The following is a 16312-nucleotide window of genomic DNA, read 5'->3' on the forward strand; positions in this document are numbered from 1 at the left end:
CCCGTTGCTGTGGCGTTCGTGTCTCATAGAAATGATGTCGCAAGACTTTCAGTCGCATGCTGTAACAACCATAAGCACATTACATTTTACGAGTTTGTAAAGGAAAATGACTGAAAACAAGTCAAGTCAAGTGGAGCAGGCACTAAAAGGCTAAAAGGTTTTGCAGGACTCCACCTGCAGACATCATTTTGACTCTTGCTTAATTCGTTCTCACTGCCCTAAATGGCTTGTACAGTCAGTACAGTCAGTGCAATACATTTATCATGATAGATTGAGTCATTACTCTGTCTGTACACTGCAGGACTTTTTTTTATTTAAAAAGCCTTTTCCACTCTGCTGCTCTTGAGAATAATCAATTCACATGGCTGACTGACTGGAAAATAGTCACTTAAATAACTCCTAGTGATTCTTGGGTTTGAGGAAAGGCTGTCAAAAAGATTGTAAAGAAACTTGCACATCTGTATTATCTCTATAGTGCATATTTGAATGTTCAAGTAAGGTAAATAGAGCAGGCAGTTTTTAGATTTCATGTTACTGTGAGCTAGAATGACCAAAACCAACTAACACCTAGCCCCAAGTAATCGAAAACTTCCAATAAACTGCACTGCAGATTTTAGTTTTCGTAGGGTAATTGGAAGAAAATTCATCACAACTTGAAAATATGTTGATTATTGTTTTGTTTTTTTATAAGACCTCAGATGTCCTCTAGACCTATGAAGACCAGTCTTATCAAAAACTAAGTACACCTTTTCAGCTTTTAAAAGATTTAAACGGGTAAGCAACAGCCAGGTGCTACTGATCAAATTTACTTCACCACCTCTATAAGAGCACTGATCTGGTGCAGGAATGCGTCCATACAACGCCACAAGGAGTGACCCAAGAGCTACAGTTAAATTTCATGACAGTAAAATTAGAAAAAGACTGAACCAGTGTGGATTGTTTGGAAAGCCTCCCCTGTCTAAAAATAGCATGGCAAAGTTACATCTGAATGTACCACAAGACGTCAGGAACGATATTATTTGGACAGATAAAACCAAGGTGGAGATGTTTGGACAAAATGTACGGCACCACATTTCACCTCATAACAGTGGTTAAGCACGGTGGAGGAGAAGTGATGAGTTGGGCACCTCATGGTCATTGACCTGACCTCTGTATTGCCTCTGTATATAATTCGAGAGTCAAATATGAGGCCATCTATCTGGCAGCTAACAGCTGGCTAAAATTGGGTCATGCTAAAGCACATGCAATCTCAAGCATATCAGAATGACTTGAAAAGGAAAGAACCAAGGTGTTGCAGTGCATCAGTCAAAGTCCAGCTCTCAGTCTGATAGAATACCTGAACGTCATGTCAGGAACTTAAGAGGAGCTATGTGATCATTAACAAAAAAAAGTAAACCTTGCACATATCCTGAACTCTCCTTTGATTGTTTTTTTAAGCTGTTATTCTCAGATTTATTAGCATTTTGTTCTGGAGGTCTTATTTTGAAAAGCAATTTGAATTCTTGCAATGTTTGCCATATTCATTAGTACCTGCGAAAGCTTATTTGGTCCTTTTATAATGCAAATGTTTTTAGCCAGCATACACATTAAAATGAAAGCCTGTGGTTTACTTTACTTTTTTCTTGGCCTTTCTTCCTTTTGGCCCTTTGACTGCCCACTGGTGTGTTTGTCATCGAGGCAGAGGGGAGCCACCAGCTGTACACGAACTCTTCCTGACCCTGGACTGGCTGTCTATAAACTCCTGGCTGGTCAAACAAGAACTCATTGTAGGTAGCTATTCCCACAGCGACTATCATGCTGGCAAGATCAATCTGCTTTCAAATAAAAAAGAAAGCGGTCCGGCCTTACACGCGCCGCTTTTGTGTGTATGAATAACACTCAACTGCCATATGAGTTCAGTAACCTTACAGACTAGGTTTTTAAGACTTTGCATGTTGTGTGTTTATTGCTGCTTTCACCTTTAAAAGTACAGAAAATATGTACACTCTTCAGGGGTTTTTGTTTTTCATGAGCTCAGTGGCAGCAATGCAAAACCTGGAGGCAATGCATTTCTCCTGCTTTGCAGCAGGAGGCTCTGGCTTGATACTGAGTGATGTATGCTTGCTAAATACGCTCTGTGGGACCTCGGGAATGCCTACTCTATGTTATAAGACATACAGGCACAAACACACACTGCTATATTGTGTCGATGGGAGTTTATGGACTGGGGTAATGACAAAAACTCTTCACAGCATGCAGCGTTATGGTCCCCACTGCTCTCACTAGCAACAAGCAGCATCACAGTGAACAATTGAGCAGCCACTGAAGGAAGGAAATGTATTGCAGAGCGCGAGTATGAGAGAAAAAGAGAGGAAGACTTTGATTAGGTACAATCAACACAGAAATCTGTTCATCTTGGAAACCATGGCAGACTTTGATTACAAGAATGTATAAAATTGACCTTTTTTGAGCTGTTTATGATTGTGTGTTTCTGATTAGATATCTTGATTTTTATAAGTGTCTTTTTTGGTAATAAGTTTAACTTAACTTGTGACTTTTTAGTCAGTTTCCAGCTGGATCTAATAGCTGTTTTACATGAGTGGAGCTGAATTTTATTATTTATTTATTTATTTTTGGGGGGGTTCTGCCTTCAATTTGTAATTACATGGCTACAGTGAAAAAGTTTGGGAATTCGGCCACTATTCCTCTTGAAAGTCAGCTGATCAAATAGATATCGACAGTTAAAATGACAGCGCAAGTGTATAAACAAGCAAATAAACAATGAAATCTGTTTATGTTTTGTGCGTCTGAAAAAAAATATTAGCCAATATATTAGAATATTGGATTTTAAAATTCACACATATCAGTATCTGTATTGTTCTTAAAAATCCTATATCAGCTGAGCTTTATCCACGTTCCCGCTACTTCAGCTTGCTCTGACGACTTGAAAATCAATGCAGTTTAACCATAGATTTGTCAAAGTAACCCAGCTGTCATTCACAGGATCATAACTGGGGACAAAAGTCTGATTCCCAGCTTAGAGACAGACTCCAAGCAGCAGTCTTTAGTGGAAGAAATCATGGCATATAAACCCGAGTATGGGCTTGCAGGCAGGACGTTTACCACAGACTATCTACACCGTGGCCATGTCCCAGGGAGTTTTTTTTTTTTTTGCCCACACCAGTGCAGTCTTTGCTCATCACCCAACCTGTTTGCTCCCATTGACTCACCCAAATAAAATTCAGGTTGCTGGGTGGCTGTTTTGACAAAGAGGATGAGATGGAAGTCCAACTGGGCAAAACATGACTGGAATAGGAGTGCTGGAAACTGTGCTGTGCTTCACAACGTGACAGCCTTAAAGGGGCTAGAGGAGAAATCAGTGGACTTTGTTGGGACTCACTGTAGTCTCTTTTAAACATATTTTAACAAGCATGCAGTTAGATCTGCTTAGAAACCGTACCCAACATCAGAAAATGAGTATTAGAAATTTCCTGTGAAGTGACAGGTGAAACCTGTTTTATTTAAACACATTACATCATCTACGTTTTTGGAGTCACGCCAAGATCTCAAGAGCTCTGTAAGGTATTCAACAAAAATACTTATTTTCAAGGGGTGTCTCAGCAACTAACAGTTATTTGAAGTAAATCAGCTTTCAGGACTGGCTTCTCCAGAAAATCCAGCTCTGGAGCAAGTTTTTTTTTTTGTATGAATTAGCATTATGTGAAGTCAGGAAGAAGCTAAAAGCACTTCCATAACTAAGCCCTAATGTGCACACATGTCTGCATTTGTTCCATTGTATTTAGATGTGGACTATGGGCCGTCTTCTTCATAGCATGCAGTGATTGGCTGGTTTATCACTCTTTATAGCTTATTTACATTTGCTTCTGATAGGCTGTCACTCCCAGGCATGCTTTTTTTGCCTGAGGAGGCAAATTAGTGGCTGAAGTGTAAAACCTGGAACATGACTGAAAAAACTGGATCCGGAGCCACTGAATGTCAAAGGTTGTGACGTTTTATTAGCAAGTGTTGCTTCCTGCTCCAGAGTTTGTCTTGTGTGTGTGTCTACAGCAGCTTTAGTTTGATTGTGGGAGGGAACTGAAACCTGCTGTGATCTGATAGCTGGCTTGTTAACTCCATTCCACTGAAGGCTTTGCCTGTTTTCTAGGCATCCCAAACTTTTTCTCCCTGTTGTTCTCAGCCACATAGCATGTTGTCTTCTCTACACTCACAGGATTTGAGTTTCAGGGGGTGAGGACAGTTGTTTTGACTGTGTAAAGCTGTGTGACAAATTCTCCTTCGCTCCTGTTTGAATGTGAAGAACTGGCTTTGTGACTGTCTCTAAAATTCCTTTAGTGCACTCTTGCACTGGGAGCAGGAACAGCTTTCCTGTCATTCAGGATACACGCTCACACTATTCCGGACATCATGCCTTTGGGATCTCTGTGTGGGAAACTTTGAGGAGGGGGAGTGCTCAGAGGTTCAGAGCAGTAACCTGAGCTTGTGGGACAAGACACAAGTATTGGAGCTGAAGTAAATGTTCGATGGATTAATGTTCTCTTTCTTCAGAGGGAAATGGTTTCACAGTGGTGGGGATTTTGTTCTGACACTACCAATGAGGACTTGAGTAGATGTGAATCTCTCCAAGAGGACTCCTGAGTGAAATTTTGCCATAAATTTGAGTTGTGATCCATGAAAACCTCTCCTCACATTTTTCTGCGCCGGTAGCACCTCAGGAGGACTTGGATTTTAGTGCTGTTCATATTTTTTGTGTCGGATTCGGAGTGGGAAATCACACCATGGCTGGAGTTACAAGGAAGGGATCTGGGAGACCCTCATACTACTACAGATTCCTGGGCAAATCCCGACTGCAGCGTCAGCGGAGCCGGTCACGCAGCCGCAGCAGGCCGTCTGCCAGCAGGGGTAATAAATACTACAACTGCTAAAAAAGAAAAAAAGCTCACCATGCAGCAGTTTCAACCTCATGTACACAATGTTAGTTTAGATAAAAACTCGCTGGCAGGGCATTAATACTCATATAATCCGTGGCATTTCCTCTTTTCTAATTTTTGACATCTCTTCTGCATCGCTCATAGGAGAACTTCTCTTCTGGTAGCATTATTTTTAGTCCTGGCAACAACAAGCTGTGTGCTGCCGCTCATGTTTGTGTGTTCCTAAGAAGAAGTTTGAGTTTGTCAGTTGACAGTTTGGCGGAACTATTCGCAAAGTGATGCTGCTCTCACATTTCACCATCAAAGCTGGGAAGCTTGCAGTTCATCGCGAACCTGATGAATTCCACCCTGTTTGGGCACTCTGCCCACATGTGTGTTTTTTCTTATTAGCAACCAAGAAAAAGCTTGAAGTCTGTTAGTTTTTCTGCACTGCATAACTACTTTGTCTTTATTTTTTTTTTGCCACTCTGTGCCCTCCAGCAGTGTGTTTGTTCACTTTGCTGCTTCTCTGGATCACTGTACATAGTGCTTGCAGTGTTCGAACTGCAAGGTTCTAGTGAGAAGTCTGCCCCCAAGGCTTTGCTAACATTACTTGAATGAATAGGAAAGAATTATCTCTGAAATCTTCAACCTATTGATTTTTTTCCTTCTAAGTGAGCTGAAGTAAGGTGCCAACCAGGATATGAAGAAGAAAACTATGATTACTAAGTGATTTACTCTGCAGTGGATGTGATGCAGAAGTTTCTAAAGTGAGGATAGTTCAGGAAAACATGTGGCTCTCGCTCACTGAGACTTAATGCTGTTTGTGCTCCATCTCTTCTATAGTAAGAGACGGACAAAGCTGGACCTGAGCGTGAGAGCGAGACAAATGCAGTGTGTAGGTGCCTGCTTTGTATGTCTTCGCTCCAGCTGATGAAAGAGATGCTTTGAAGTCTCCACTCTGTGTCATTCACTCCTCCAAAGAGATCGCGCACACGCATGCATGCACACGTGCATCGAGTTTAAGTACAAAGGCACACGAAAACACGCTTTGCCTTGATCTCTGTGGCTAAGTGCAAGCTCCTTGCACAAAAAACTTTTACACACAGGCTGCAGATTGTTACGGTGACACACAGACGGGTAAAGTCAGCAGTACTGAAGTTACATTCCCACTTCTGTTTCATTTGGGGAAAAAAGAGCTTTCATTAGCTTGTAGGGTTAAATAAGATGCATATGCAGTAAGAAGAACAACATATGCTCACCGGCCACTTCGTTGGCTGCACCTGTTCAGTTGCTTGCAAGTGCAAATAGCTGATAAACCAATCGTAGGGAAACAACAAGTGCATTTACGTGTGCAGACGTGATCAAGGGGGATTGCTGAAGTTTAAACCAAGCAGTTTTCGGCATTTTCAAATTATGTTACAGTTTGCACGGGGTCACCACAGTTGGACAATAGAGGTTAGGCGCAATTTTCTTTTTCCGTCCCACTGTCGCCAAGTGCTTAGTCGTCTGATTGTTGGGGTTTTCTCTGAATTATTGCAGGGTGACTGTTGTTGTGATTTGGTGCTGTAGGAATTGAATTGAATCTTCTGATGGCTGCTTCCAGCAGGAAAACACACCATGTCACAAAGCTTAAATCATCTCAAACTGGTTTCTTGAGATTTACAGTGAGTTCACTGCACTCAAATGGCCTCCATAGTCACCAGACCTCAATCCAGCAGTGCACCTTTAGGATGCGGTCCAACAGGATGTGCATCACGAATGTGCAGCTGACAAATTTGCATCAACTGTGTGATGCTATCATGTGAATGTTTCCAGCTCTTTGTTGGATTTATGCCACAAAGAATTCAGGATGTTCTGAAGGCAAAAAGTAGTTCAAAGCCAGTACTAGGAAGTGTACCTAATGAAGTGGTCGCTGCATGTACGTATGTAGCTTGTGAGATGAAGTAAAAATAAAATAGCTAATTAAATTTGATGACATGTAAAATCAGCTACATGTTTACATGCAGTGTAACCAGGTGCACATATTTCAGTATTTTTGCTGCACCGTGTTAGCAGACTGCTTCAGAAGCTACTTGTTGTCCACCTTGTGTTAAACCAAAAAGGAAATACTTTCATTCCTCAAATGAAAGGTGGTGTATTATATTCTATTGAGCTAGAATATAATACACAGCGTACTTCTGCAATGAATTCAGCCCATTGTTTAGTTCACTTCGACTCTTTGGAAGCAGAGTATGAAGCTGCTTTCACACACTGCAGAGCACTGTAGCCCTGAACTTTTCTATACGTCACCTGACTCATATTAACCGGCCTTTAAACCGCCACCCTTCTAGTACCAAGTCTTTGTGATGTCAGGTTGTGCAGGTATGCAAATAGTGCAACTAGACATCTGAGCCTTCACTGCTTGTGAGTGAGGATCTTGTGTATTTGCAGTGGTGCAAACAGAATTAAAGCCAAGCTATATCTCACCTAATTCTCCAGAGAGGCTCGAGCCTTTACTAATAGAATAACATCGTTTTTCCTTTTTAGCACAAATGTAACACTTTTATTTTCATGCAGCCAAAAACGGGAGCCTGAATCAGTGCTATTGTTGCTCCAGATGGTTCAAAAGTTTAAATGAGCAAGTTTTGGCTTTGGCAGTCTTGCAGCTATTTCACAGCATTAGTGTGGTTAAAAACAAAGTAACTCTTTGTTATGCACATGTATGTTACGGCAGAGAAATCAAATCTATCTTGGTGAAATCAGATTCAATTTTTTTTATTCCATACAGTTATGGAAGGTTTACTGCAGAAAGTGGACGGTTGCCTTCTTACTTGGGTGGCTGCACTTATTTTTGGTTCTTTTTGCACTGTCTTTGCAACTAGTAAGTACTTTAGCTTTGTCAGTCACGTCTAGATTAGCCGTACATTCTCTCGTCTCATCCAGAATGACTGCATTACCATAGAACAAATAGTACTACAACCACATAGTAGATTTTCTTTAATTTGCTGTAATGAGATCTGTGGGGAGAGAAGAAATAAATAAGAGGTCTCTCTGGTAAACACTTTAGTGTGCCTGAAGCAAGATGAGACGCTATTGTTGAGATGTGTCTCACATGTGAAGCGCAGCAGCAAAGCATGGAACAATAAAGTTTTGCTCACACCATATCTTGAGGAAGGTGCTGTAGCCTCTCCTGTCTATTGCACAGTCAGTGGCACCGATCAGATGGCAGCCGCATGAGCTCATGTGTTATTGTTTTCTGAGCGTGTGCTTGTCTGTGCATTGTTATCTGTGAATGGAAAATTTCAGGAAGGTTCACCCTCAGAATCACTCTGGATCTGTTTCCTCTGCTCTGCCAGGGCTGGCGACATTTACATACAAAATTATCGCTCGTCTGTAAAAGGGAGAGCGGCGCAGCCTGTTCTGACTTGCGTGTTTTGGAGGCCCCCCCCCTGCAATCATGTAACTTGCATCTGAATTGTCCCCTGATTGGAGTACTGACTGTTTTTCACAACAGAATCCTTCATTTATCGCCTCTGTGTCAGACAAAGAGTCTTTGCATTACACAACAGCTTTAAAAAAAGTTAAAGGTAACTCTACTGAACTTTTTCAGCCTCCTCAGAGAGATGTTTTTGTTCGGTGGAACAAAATTGGGCCTTTGAAAACGATATCCTCCCATATTGACACATTTCTAACAGCAAAGTTGAGCTGTCATTAGTAGATCTTTCAGGTACAAATCTGACAACAGATATCAGACTTACCTAAAGAGTGTTTTTGGAAAGTTTGGATCTTTCTCTCCCCCCAAATCTGCCAGTTACTCTGAGATAGAAATGACTTGACTTTTTTTTTTTTTTGTCCATTGATCTCAGTCTGCTCTTGCATATTTTTTTTCTCCCTGACTTTTAAAGTTGGCAAAACATCACCTGAACACCACAGGAAGTGATTCTTTTCTCCCAGTCCTTCTAGATTACCTTGATTTTCCTTTCATCTGAGAAATCTTAGTGTTTTAAATTAGTTTGAGTAGTTTTAACTTCCCTAACCTTCATCCTGCTCCACAGAGTGTAAAAGAGATTTGTATTTTTGCCTTGTATGTCAGCCAAATTGGTTTGTGGATTGAAGTGCAGTTATCATCTTGGTTTTTTTGGGTTTATTTTGTGATGGATGTGACAAGTAAGAGGTGGATCTGAATGAGAAAACGATGACACTGTATGCTCAAAGGTCAGCTACAGTGTAACCAAGGTAACAGTATTGTAAATCTGCTCTATCAAATGAAACAAAATCATGTTATATTACATAGACATTTAACTCAGGAGCTTATATACTCAGGAAAATGCTTGAAGGTACAGTCAGTAATTTTTTGAGGGCATTTAATGGAAAAAGGATATTGTACTCATAAATAGACACAGTTACACACATCTATTAATAGACGCACGTCCTGTGCGTCTATTAATAGATGTGCGTGCATTAATAGATTTGGAGTGAGTTTGCGGTTTGTGGGAGCCGCCATGTTAACCCACCATATTTGAATACTGAATTCTCGCCCGGCATTGACAGCTGAGGTAAACTGTGGACTGACAGCCTTCTGTAGATGGGGGGGAAAAATTGTGGGGCAGATCTGGATCCACTGTAAACACTAGCAGAAAGATGCCGGCCACAGCCGTTATGAGCTACGGTCTAAATGTAATGTTTTTGCCACCATATCTATATTTATGGACTCAATTTATCAGAGATAAGAAAATAGAACTCTACAGAAAGAAATCCGTAATCTACTGATATCTAGTGGTGAACATTTTCTACACTGCAACACTAATAAGGCCATAAATCAAATAGGGAGTGTTGTCATTTTCTGACAGACCTTTTTATAATCTTTCATATGTTTTGCAACCATGAGGAGTCGCCCCCTGTTGGCCATTAGTAAGGATCATTCACTATTCAGACCTGGATACTAAGGCAGTATTTTATATATGGTCTATTTCCTTCCCCAGACCCTACTGGAAATAGCAAATTTATTCTGTTTCAGCTTCTTGTAAAACATTAGATGAGGTGATCTAAAAGCCAGTCTTTAAATTGGGAAGTAAAGTTGAAGGTTAAGGGTGTCTCCACTGCCTTTCAGGCAGCATTACAATAATGGCAAGACTTTGTGGAGATACAAACATGAGCTAATAAGTGAGTGTTAGCCATTCCCTCCTGCATTTAATCTTATGCTTCACTGCACTAATCAGATAATGGCTTTATAATAAAATTAAACAGTTTAATATGACCTGTGACCACTCAGTGGACTGTATGGATGCACAACAGCAAGTTTTGCAGTTCCTTAAAGTAAGGCAGAACTGCAGGAGAGAACAAAGGAGAGGAAAATTAAAAAAGAAATGCTACTGAAAAAGTTTAGTAGGACTTGTGAAGGGGAAAATTGACTTAGCTAGATGGTCGACGCAGAGGGTTTTATTATGTATAATCTGAATGTAAGAAGAGAGAGTACTGTAAACTCTGTAAAACATGCGCATAGCATGAGCTAAAAGACTGCAGGTACACAGACAGGTTAGTGACTGGTCCATTGAGAGTCCTAACCATTTTCAGCAGTGGTGCAACGGATCACGGTTGATCCGTAATCCGAACCGATCCCACGCCACGGTTCGGCACGCACGTGATCCGAAGATTCGAAAAAGAAGGGAAAAAAGTATGTGTATGGTGCGCGTGGTCAGTCTGTCAAGCGAAGGTCTGTCCAAGTGGAGGAGCAGAGGAGTTTTCGGTATTTAAGCAGCCCTTTGCTGCCCAGTCCGACCGGGCTAAAGCTATTACAAAAGCTACTGGGGTGTTTAGCTGCAGACGGGAGGCCGTATTCCGTTGTGCAAAACAAGGGGTTTAAACTATGATGAATGTGCTTGAGCCATGCTATCATATCCCGTTGTGTCTACTTTAGTGGCAAGATCGTTCCAAGCATGTATGAGCAGGAAAAAATTGAAGTTGAGGCTGAACTGTCCTAGGCATCTTCTGTTGCCCTAACTACTACAAATGAGTGGACCTCCAGGGAAACGGAAAGCTACGTGACAGCTCATTATATCACAGTGGAGTGCGATATAATGAGCGGTATGTATTATTGTAGGGTCTACCTTACAATATAAAGCGCCTTGAGGCGACTGTTTTTGTGATTTGGCGCTTTATAAATAAAATTGAATTGAGTGGTAGATACAAAGCCCTACACTGCCCTATATTGAACCATAATTTTTTTTTAATAATTGCGTGGAATGAGTCTTGAGTTGAATGTTTTTAACAGGCAAAAAATACTTCAATAAGTGAATAAGTAAATGTTACATTTTTGAAAGCGCTGCTGCCGACAGTCTGCAAGAAAGTGTTTGAATTGCTCAATAACAACTCAATAATGCATTACCACTGACAGCTATTGCTCGTAATCATATTCTCAATGGGTCATTACCGAGAAACACTTTTGATCCGTGCTACTGCGTCACGTTTAATTTTTGTCAGGTTGTTTATGCTGTGTGCGAGTGCTTGTGTTTGTTCGCGCTGATATCTACTGATGGGAAGTGAGGACCGAGTTCGGGCTTATAGATGGGGAAATGCGTTGACAACAATTCAGACAGCCGTGGTGACTCAGTTTCTCACTCCCACGTCACATTCCCACTGAAACTCAGGAAGTCAAATAAGTCCGCATTCTGGCTTTCTGTCCCTGAGTGTTCAGCTGCTTTAAATTTTAACATGTCAGAGAGAGAGGGGGGTAAAAAAGAGGGTATTAGAGCTAAGTGGTGCCAGGTTCAGCCTCAACTTCAATGCCAAAGGAATCACTTTGCTGTTTTCTCTAAAACAGATTAGCCCTTTGATCTGTCTCTGCAGCTTGCTCCCGAGCCTCCTCTCTGTGATTAAAGTCATGTTTTAGTAAAGACTTCACTAATCAACACAGGCAACATGATTCTTTCGGTATTTTTGACTTCATTCTCCGCAGATGCGTACAATCAGGTCGAGAGGCTGGAGAATATGTGGGATCAAGTTTGCGTGGAGAAAAAAGTATTTCCCACTGACTTTGCCAGTTCTGTATTAAAAGGATGAGTGATAATGTTATCGCTTTGCCTCAACGATCATATAATAGAAAGCAGAGACGTGAAACGGAGAGACGGCTAATATAGCAGTGTGGCAGTAAAGTGGAGCCATCAGAACCTCTCTGCATCAACGCAGTGTTTAACCCAGGATTACTCTCAGATCTTTACTGAAGTCTGTGTCCTTGTTTACCCCCCAACCCACCCACCAGCCCGGTGAGTCATGGAGATGGGCCAGACGATGCAGTGTTTCTGAGCACCCAAAAAAAGACTCCACTAACAGCCTGACAGGTGCAAGCAAATCCCCCCCCCCGCCCCCCAAATCCATAGATATCAACTCAGATTACAAGGCAGGAGTAGTTTTTGCGAAATAGCTGCAGAAATATAGAAGATTATTGCCTGTCAACATGCAGCGGACTGTATGTGTCACTGAAAATGGTTATTTTCTTATGGTATGTGCAAGAACACAGAAACACAGTTGACAGTGGAAATTGTGAAAATGGGACGTTAATGATATCAGTTGGTGCATTTTAGCCATCGTCATCCTTAAATTAACAGAATTCAGTTTTATTTACAGTATATAGCGCCAAATTACACCAGCAGCTGCCTCAAGGTGCTTTACAATCATACAACATAGAAACTGTAAATTAAACAACCTCCTGTGAGAAGCGCTTGATGACAGTGGGAACAAAAAAGCAGAACCAGGTTCGGGGGGGGAGCCGTCTGCAGTGATCGGCTGGTAGAGGTGGAGGCATTAGCACATTTAAACAACAGAAGCTGACCCAAAGGGCTTTAGAGACAGGCGTGTTTATATTCCAGGTCTCAAAAAAACATTCAAAATACATGAAAAGCTGAAATGTGTGTTTTGTTGTATTAACTAATTATTGGGGAAAGTAAAAATCACTGATATTTAGTGGTCAAAAATGTGCAAATTAATGATGATTCTTCTCATAAATCATGACATACTGCTCTCTCCTACAGCCACCATTATAGGTTAAAAACACCAGTATCGGTTTTGGTATCGGCAACACTGGCCCTGTATTTAATGGGTATTTGATAGATAAAATCTGCAGTATCCCACAGCACTACCGAGTGGGGGTTTAGGGCACAGAGGTGAGACAAAAGGCTCAGTGTGGACGATAGCTAAGTAATGATTAAATGCAGAGTGATGTTTAAACACAAAGTTAAAAAACAGACAAAAAGAATAATCAAAATACAAAGACACTGAAAGCACTGTAGCGCATATTGTGGTTTGTATTGTTGGGACTTGTCTGTAATAATGCGATCGACAAAACACAAAGATTGAGAACAAATATTGTGAAGCCAGGAGGCTGGAGTTTGAGTTCACCGTGTGCAGTTTGTATTCCTCAGAGGAAAACATTTTAAAGGCTTGCACAGAGGACTGCGTGAGCACCTTAGTTAATATGGCGCACCATCGCTTGACTCTGAAAGAGCTCCAGGGCATCTTGACTTTGACCCCTCAAGTCTCCAAGAATCTTAAGGGGGGAAACTTGTCTTCCACAAGTCTGATAACTCCCATAGAAGTTCAGTTCGCCTGAAGTCTGGTGACTGTTAAAGTTAGCGAATATAATTGATATAGTCTTCAAACCCTTCAAACCATTCGGTGATAGTGGAAGATGCAATTCCCGTCAGGATACAAGTGTTTTCTCACACTCAGAGCAACTCTGTATTGATTTGCAGTGACCCTTTCCTTCAAGCTGACCCAATCATGTCAGGAAAAGAGCTCCACAGATTCCCCTCACTACAGGGACTCAAAGGTTTGGGTTTTCCCTGTAATTTGTCGGGTCAGCATGGGACACTCGCTCCATATCTGTGTGAGTGCTAGTGCACTAGTGGATGTTATTGAAGTTAGTAGGATATCAGCCAGCACTTACAGGAATGCTGCAGCTGAGTCGCCCTCTGCACAAACACAAACTTCCTCCTTCTTTGCCCCACTTCTCCTCCTCCTCCATCCCTCTCCTGTGCTTTTCCATAACAAGCTGCACACAAAGGCAAGAATGCGCCAAGCTAAACACAAACCAAAGCTGCTCTCTTTCTTCATATCACTTGCATGTTGTTGGATGTGGATCTATTTTCCTTGTAGATAAGAAGTAGTCAGCTGTTCCGCCGCTGGATGCTTTGTGCATCAGTACTTGTAATTTATCCATCAGCTGGTTGCACAAAGCTGACAGAAAGCTGAGGCTCTACATTCCTCATTGAGGTGTTAGTATTAAATTCAAGGATGATTTCATGTTTCTTTGATGTGCGTTTGCGTGTTGACTTAGGGATGGACCTTGGTGCCCAATCACAGCTAAGTGACCGTCGTTTGTGTCTGCACCAGTGACTTTTGCAGGCTGAAATAATTCTCTTTTATTCCCTGGTGTCGAGAGCCTCTCCAAGGAGACTGAGCAGCACCTCTTTATCGCCCCATCATCCCCGCACTGAGTAAATACAAATCCCATAGGTCAAAAGTCCAGCGCTGTCCCCACAGCTCAGCGTCAACACATCATGGTTTCTGTGTACATGTGAGGAAACAGATGCAAACAGATCTCGCTCACCAAAACATGCTTTAGAATAGCCATTAAGTTTGATGGCTCAAAGCTGTGGTCGCGGTACAGCGTGTGCCTGGGTGGGCCTCTCCCGTGACTTCTGTTACATAGACTGAGCATGAAGTGAGATATTCCACTAAAAAGACCTGAGATCTGAGAAAAAATTAAAAGTTAGTTTAAAGTCTAAAAATTGAGTTTCTTTTAGTTGAGGGGAAAACAGAAAAACGATGTATTTGTGAAGCAACCGTGATGAGAGCCGGGGTGGACTGAGACAAGATAGTCATCCAGGTAGAGAGAACAGAGCAAACACAGTCTGACAGCCTGTGATTTTATTTATTTCTTTTTTTTCTGCAAGTTTTCATTGGTCTGAAGTGAAAGAGACAGAGTGTGTTTGTGTGCGTGTATGTGTGTGTGTGTGTGTGTGTGTGTGTTATCTCTCTTCTGCTTTTTTCCCCCTCCTGTCATAACACAAGAACTCTGCAATCTCTGCGGGGGCTATTTTCCAACCCTGAGGGTATAGACTTCTTGAAACACTGATAACAGGATCCTGTAGTTAAACCTTCAGTGCATTAGCACAGTGAGCACAGTTTTGCTGCTGTTGTTGTATTTAAACCTTGGTAAATGGCCTGCATTTGTATAGCGCTTGACTTAGTCCCTAAGGACCCCAAAGCGCTTTACACTACATTCAGTCATCCACTCATTCACACACTGGTGATGGCGAGCTACATTGTAGCCACAGCTGCCCTGGGGTGCACTGACAGAGGCGAGGCTGCCGGACACTGGCGCCACCGGGCCCTCTGACCACCACCAGTAAGTAACGGGTGAAGTTCTTGCTCAAGGACACAACGACTGAGACTGTCCGAGCCGGGGCTCGATTAGTGATTGGTTTCAAGTCGTTCCATAGATCTGTCAAACTTCAGGAAAACTTTCAGCTGGTTTTACTGTTGTTGCTTTTATAACACCATATTTGGTCACACAGTGAAGCTGTTTAAATAAAATCATGTTTTTGTTTTACCACTAGTATTTAAGGGGAAACTGTTCTAGATGCCAAGCAAGGTTGGCGCTAAAAAGGAGTCCATCTACATTATAATAACCTTTAAATACCTGTAAATAAAGGATATATTTAAAAGATGGTTCTAAATGCAGTTTTGGTCTCTATACATAGTTTCTCTTCCACACAACAACTCTGAGTGCAGTGATTTAAAAAAAAAAAAAACCCCCCAAAAAAACAACATTTTAAACTACCTTAACTAATTCAATTGAGTAAGGGGTGTGGCTGCCTTGATGTGTCCGTTAGGTATCATCCACTACAAGTTATTAAACTGGACCTCTGTAACGTGTCTGTGCTGTTTGTCCCTTTTGGATCATCGTTAATAGGTTAGTATTATATCTTGCTGTGTAGTTTAAATCATCCCAGAAGTTTCTGTTTCAGTTTTAAGTGGTTTATTAGTTACTTGGCACTAATTAGTCAATATATGAGTTTATAAATGCAACATGCTAACTAGCGGTTGCGGCTAATTTTAGTACTCAACAATTTCATCCAACTTCTGATTTAAAAAAAAACAAAACCTGGCAGTGTCCAGAATACTAATGTTGAAGCTTCTTTTTGATTGATTTATTAATGGTTAAAATACAAATGTAATACAATAGACAAAGAAGTGTGTGTGTGTGTGTTACAATGATGTCAAATAAACATAATGAAAAAGTTACAAATAATAATGGCTTTTAAAACCTTATTGTTTAAGAATAAATTGTGGGTACGCAGAGTTCAATTTCCTCCAAGAAATGAGGTGGTATAGCGTTGTCTTTGAGAATTTGCATTTATGAA

The 16312-nt window shown here is 41.3% G+C and overlaps 1 protein-coding gene across 8 annotated transcripts in view; it reads left to right on the plus strand.

Moving 5' to 3' along the window:
- LOC101473317 (disabled homolog 2-interacting protein) overlaps nt 1-16312 on the plus strand; it is a 165659-nt gene that overhangs the window by 39023 nt on the left and 110324 nt on the right. For 2 of the 8 annotated variants that reach the window (XM_004549830.4, XM_012918822.3), the window contains exon 1: nt 4133-4899. The exons of 5 other annotated variants lie outside the window; for them this stretch is intronic. In XM_004549830.4, coding sequence (XP_004549887.1) covers nt 4776-4899 — 124 coding nt within the window. In that variant the 5' untranslated portion in view covers nt 4133-4775. Of the gene's footprint in view, nt 1-4131; nt 4900-16312 lie in introns of those variants that run through there. One more of the 8 variants, XM_076886664.1, reaches the window with a different exon arrangement.

Source organism: Maylandia zebra, linkage group LG7 (genome assembly GCF_041146795.1).
Source record: "Maylandia zebra isolate NMK-2024a linkage group LG7, Mzebra_GT3a, whole genome shotgun sequence".
NCBI lineage: Eukaryota > Metazoa > Chordata > Actinopteri > Cichliformes > Cichlidae > Maylandia > Maylandia zebra.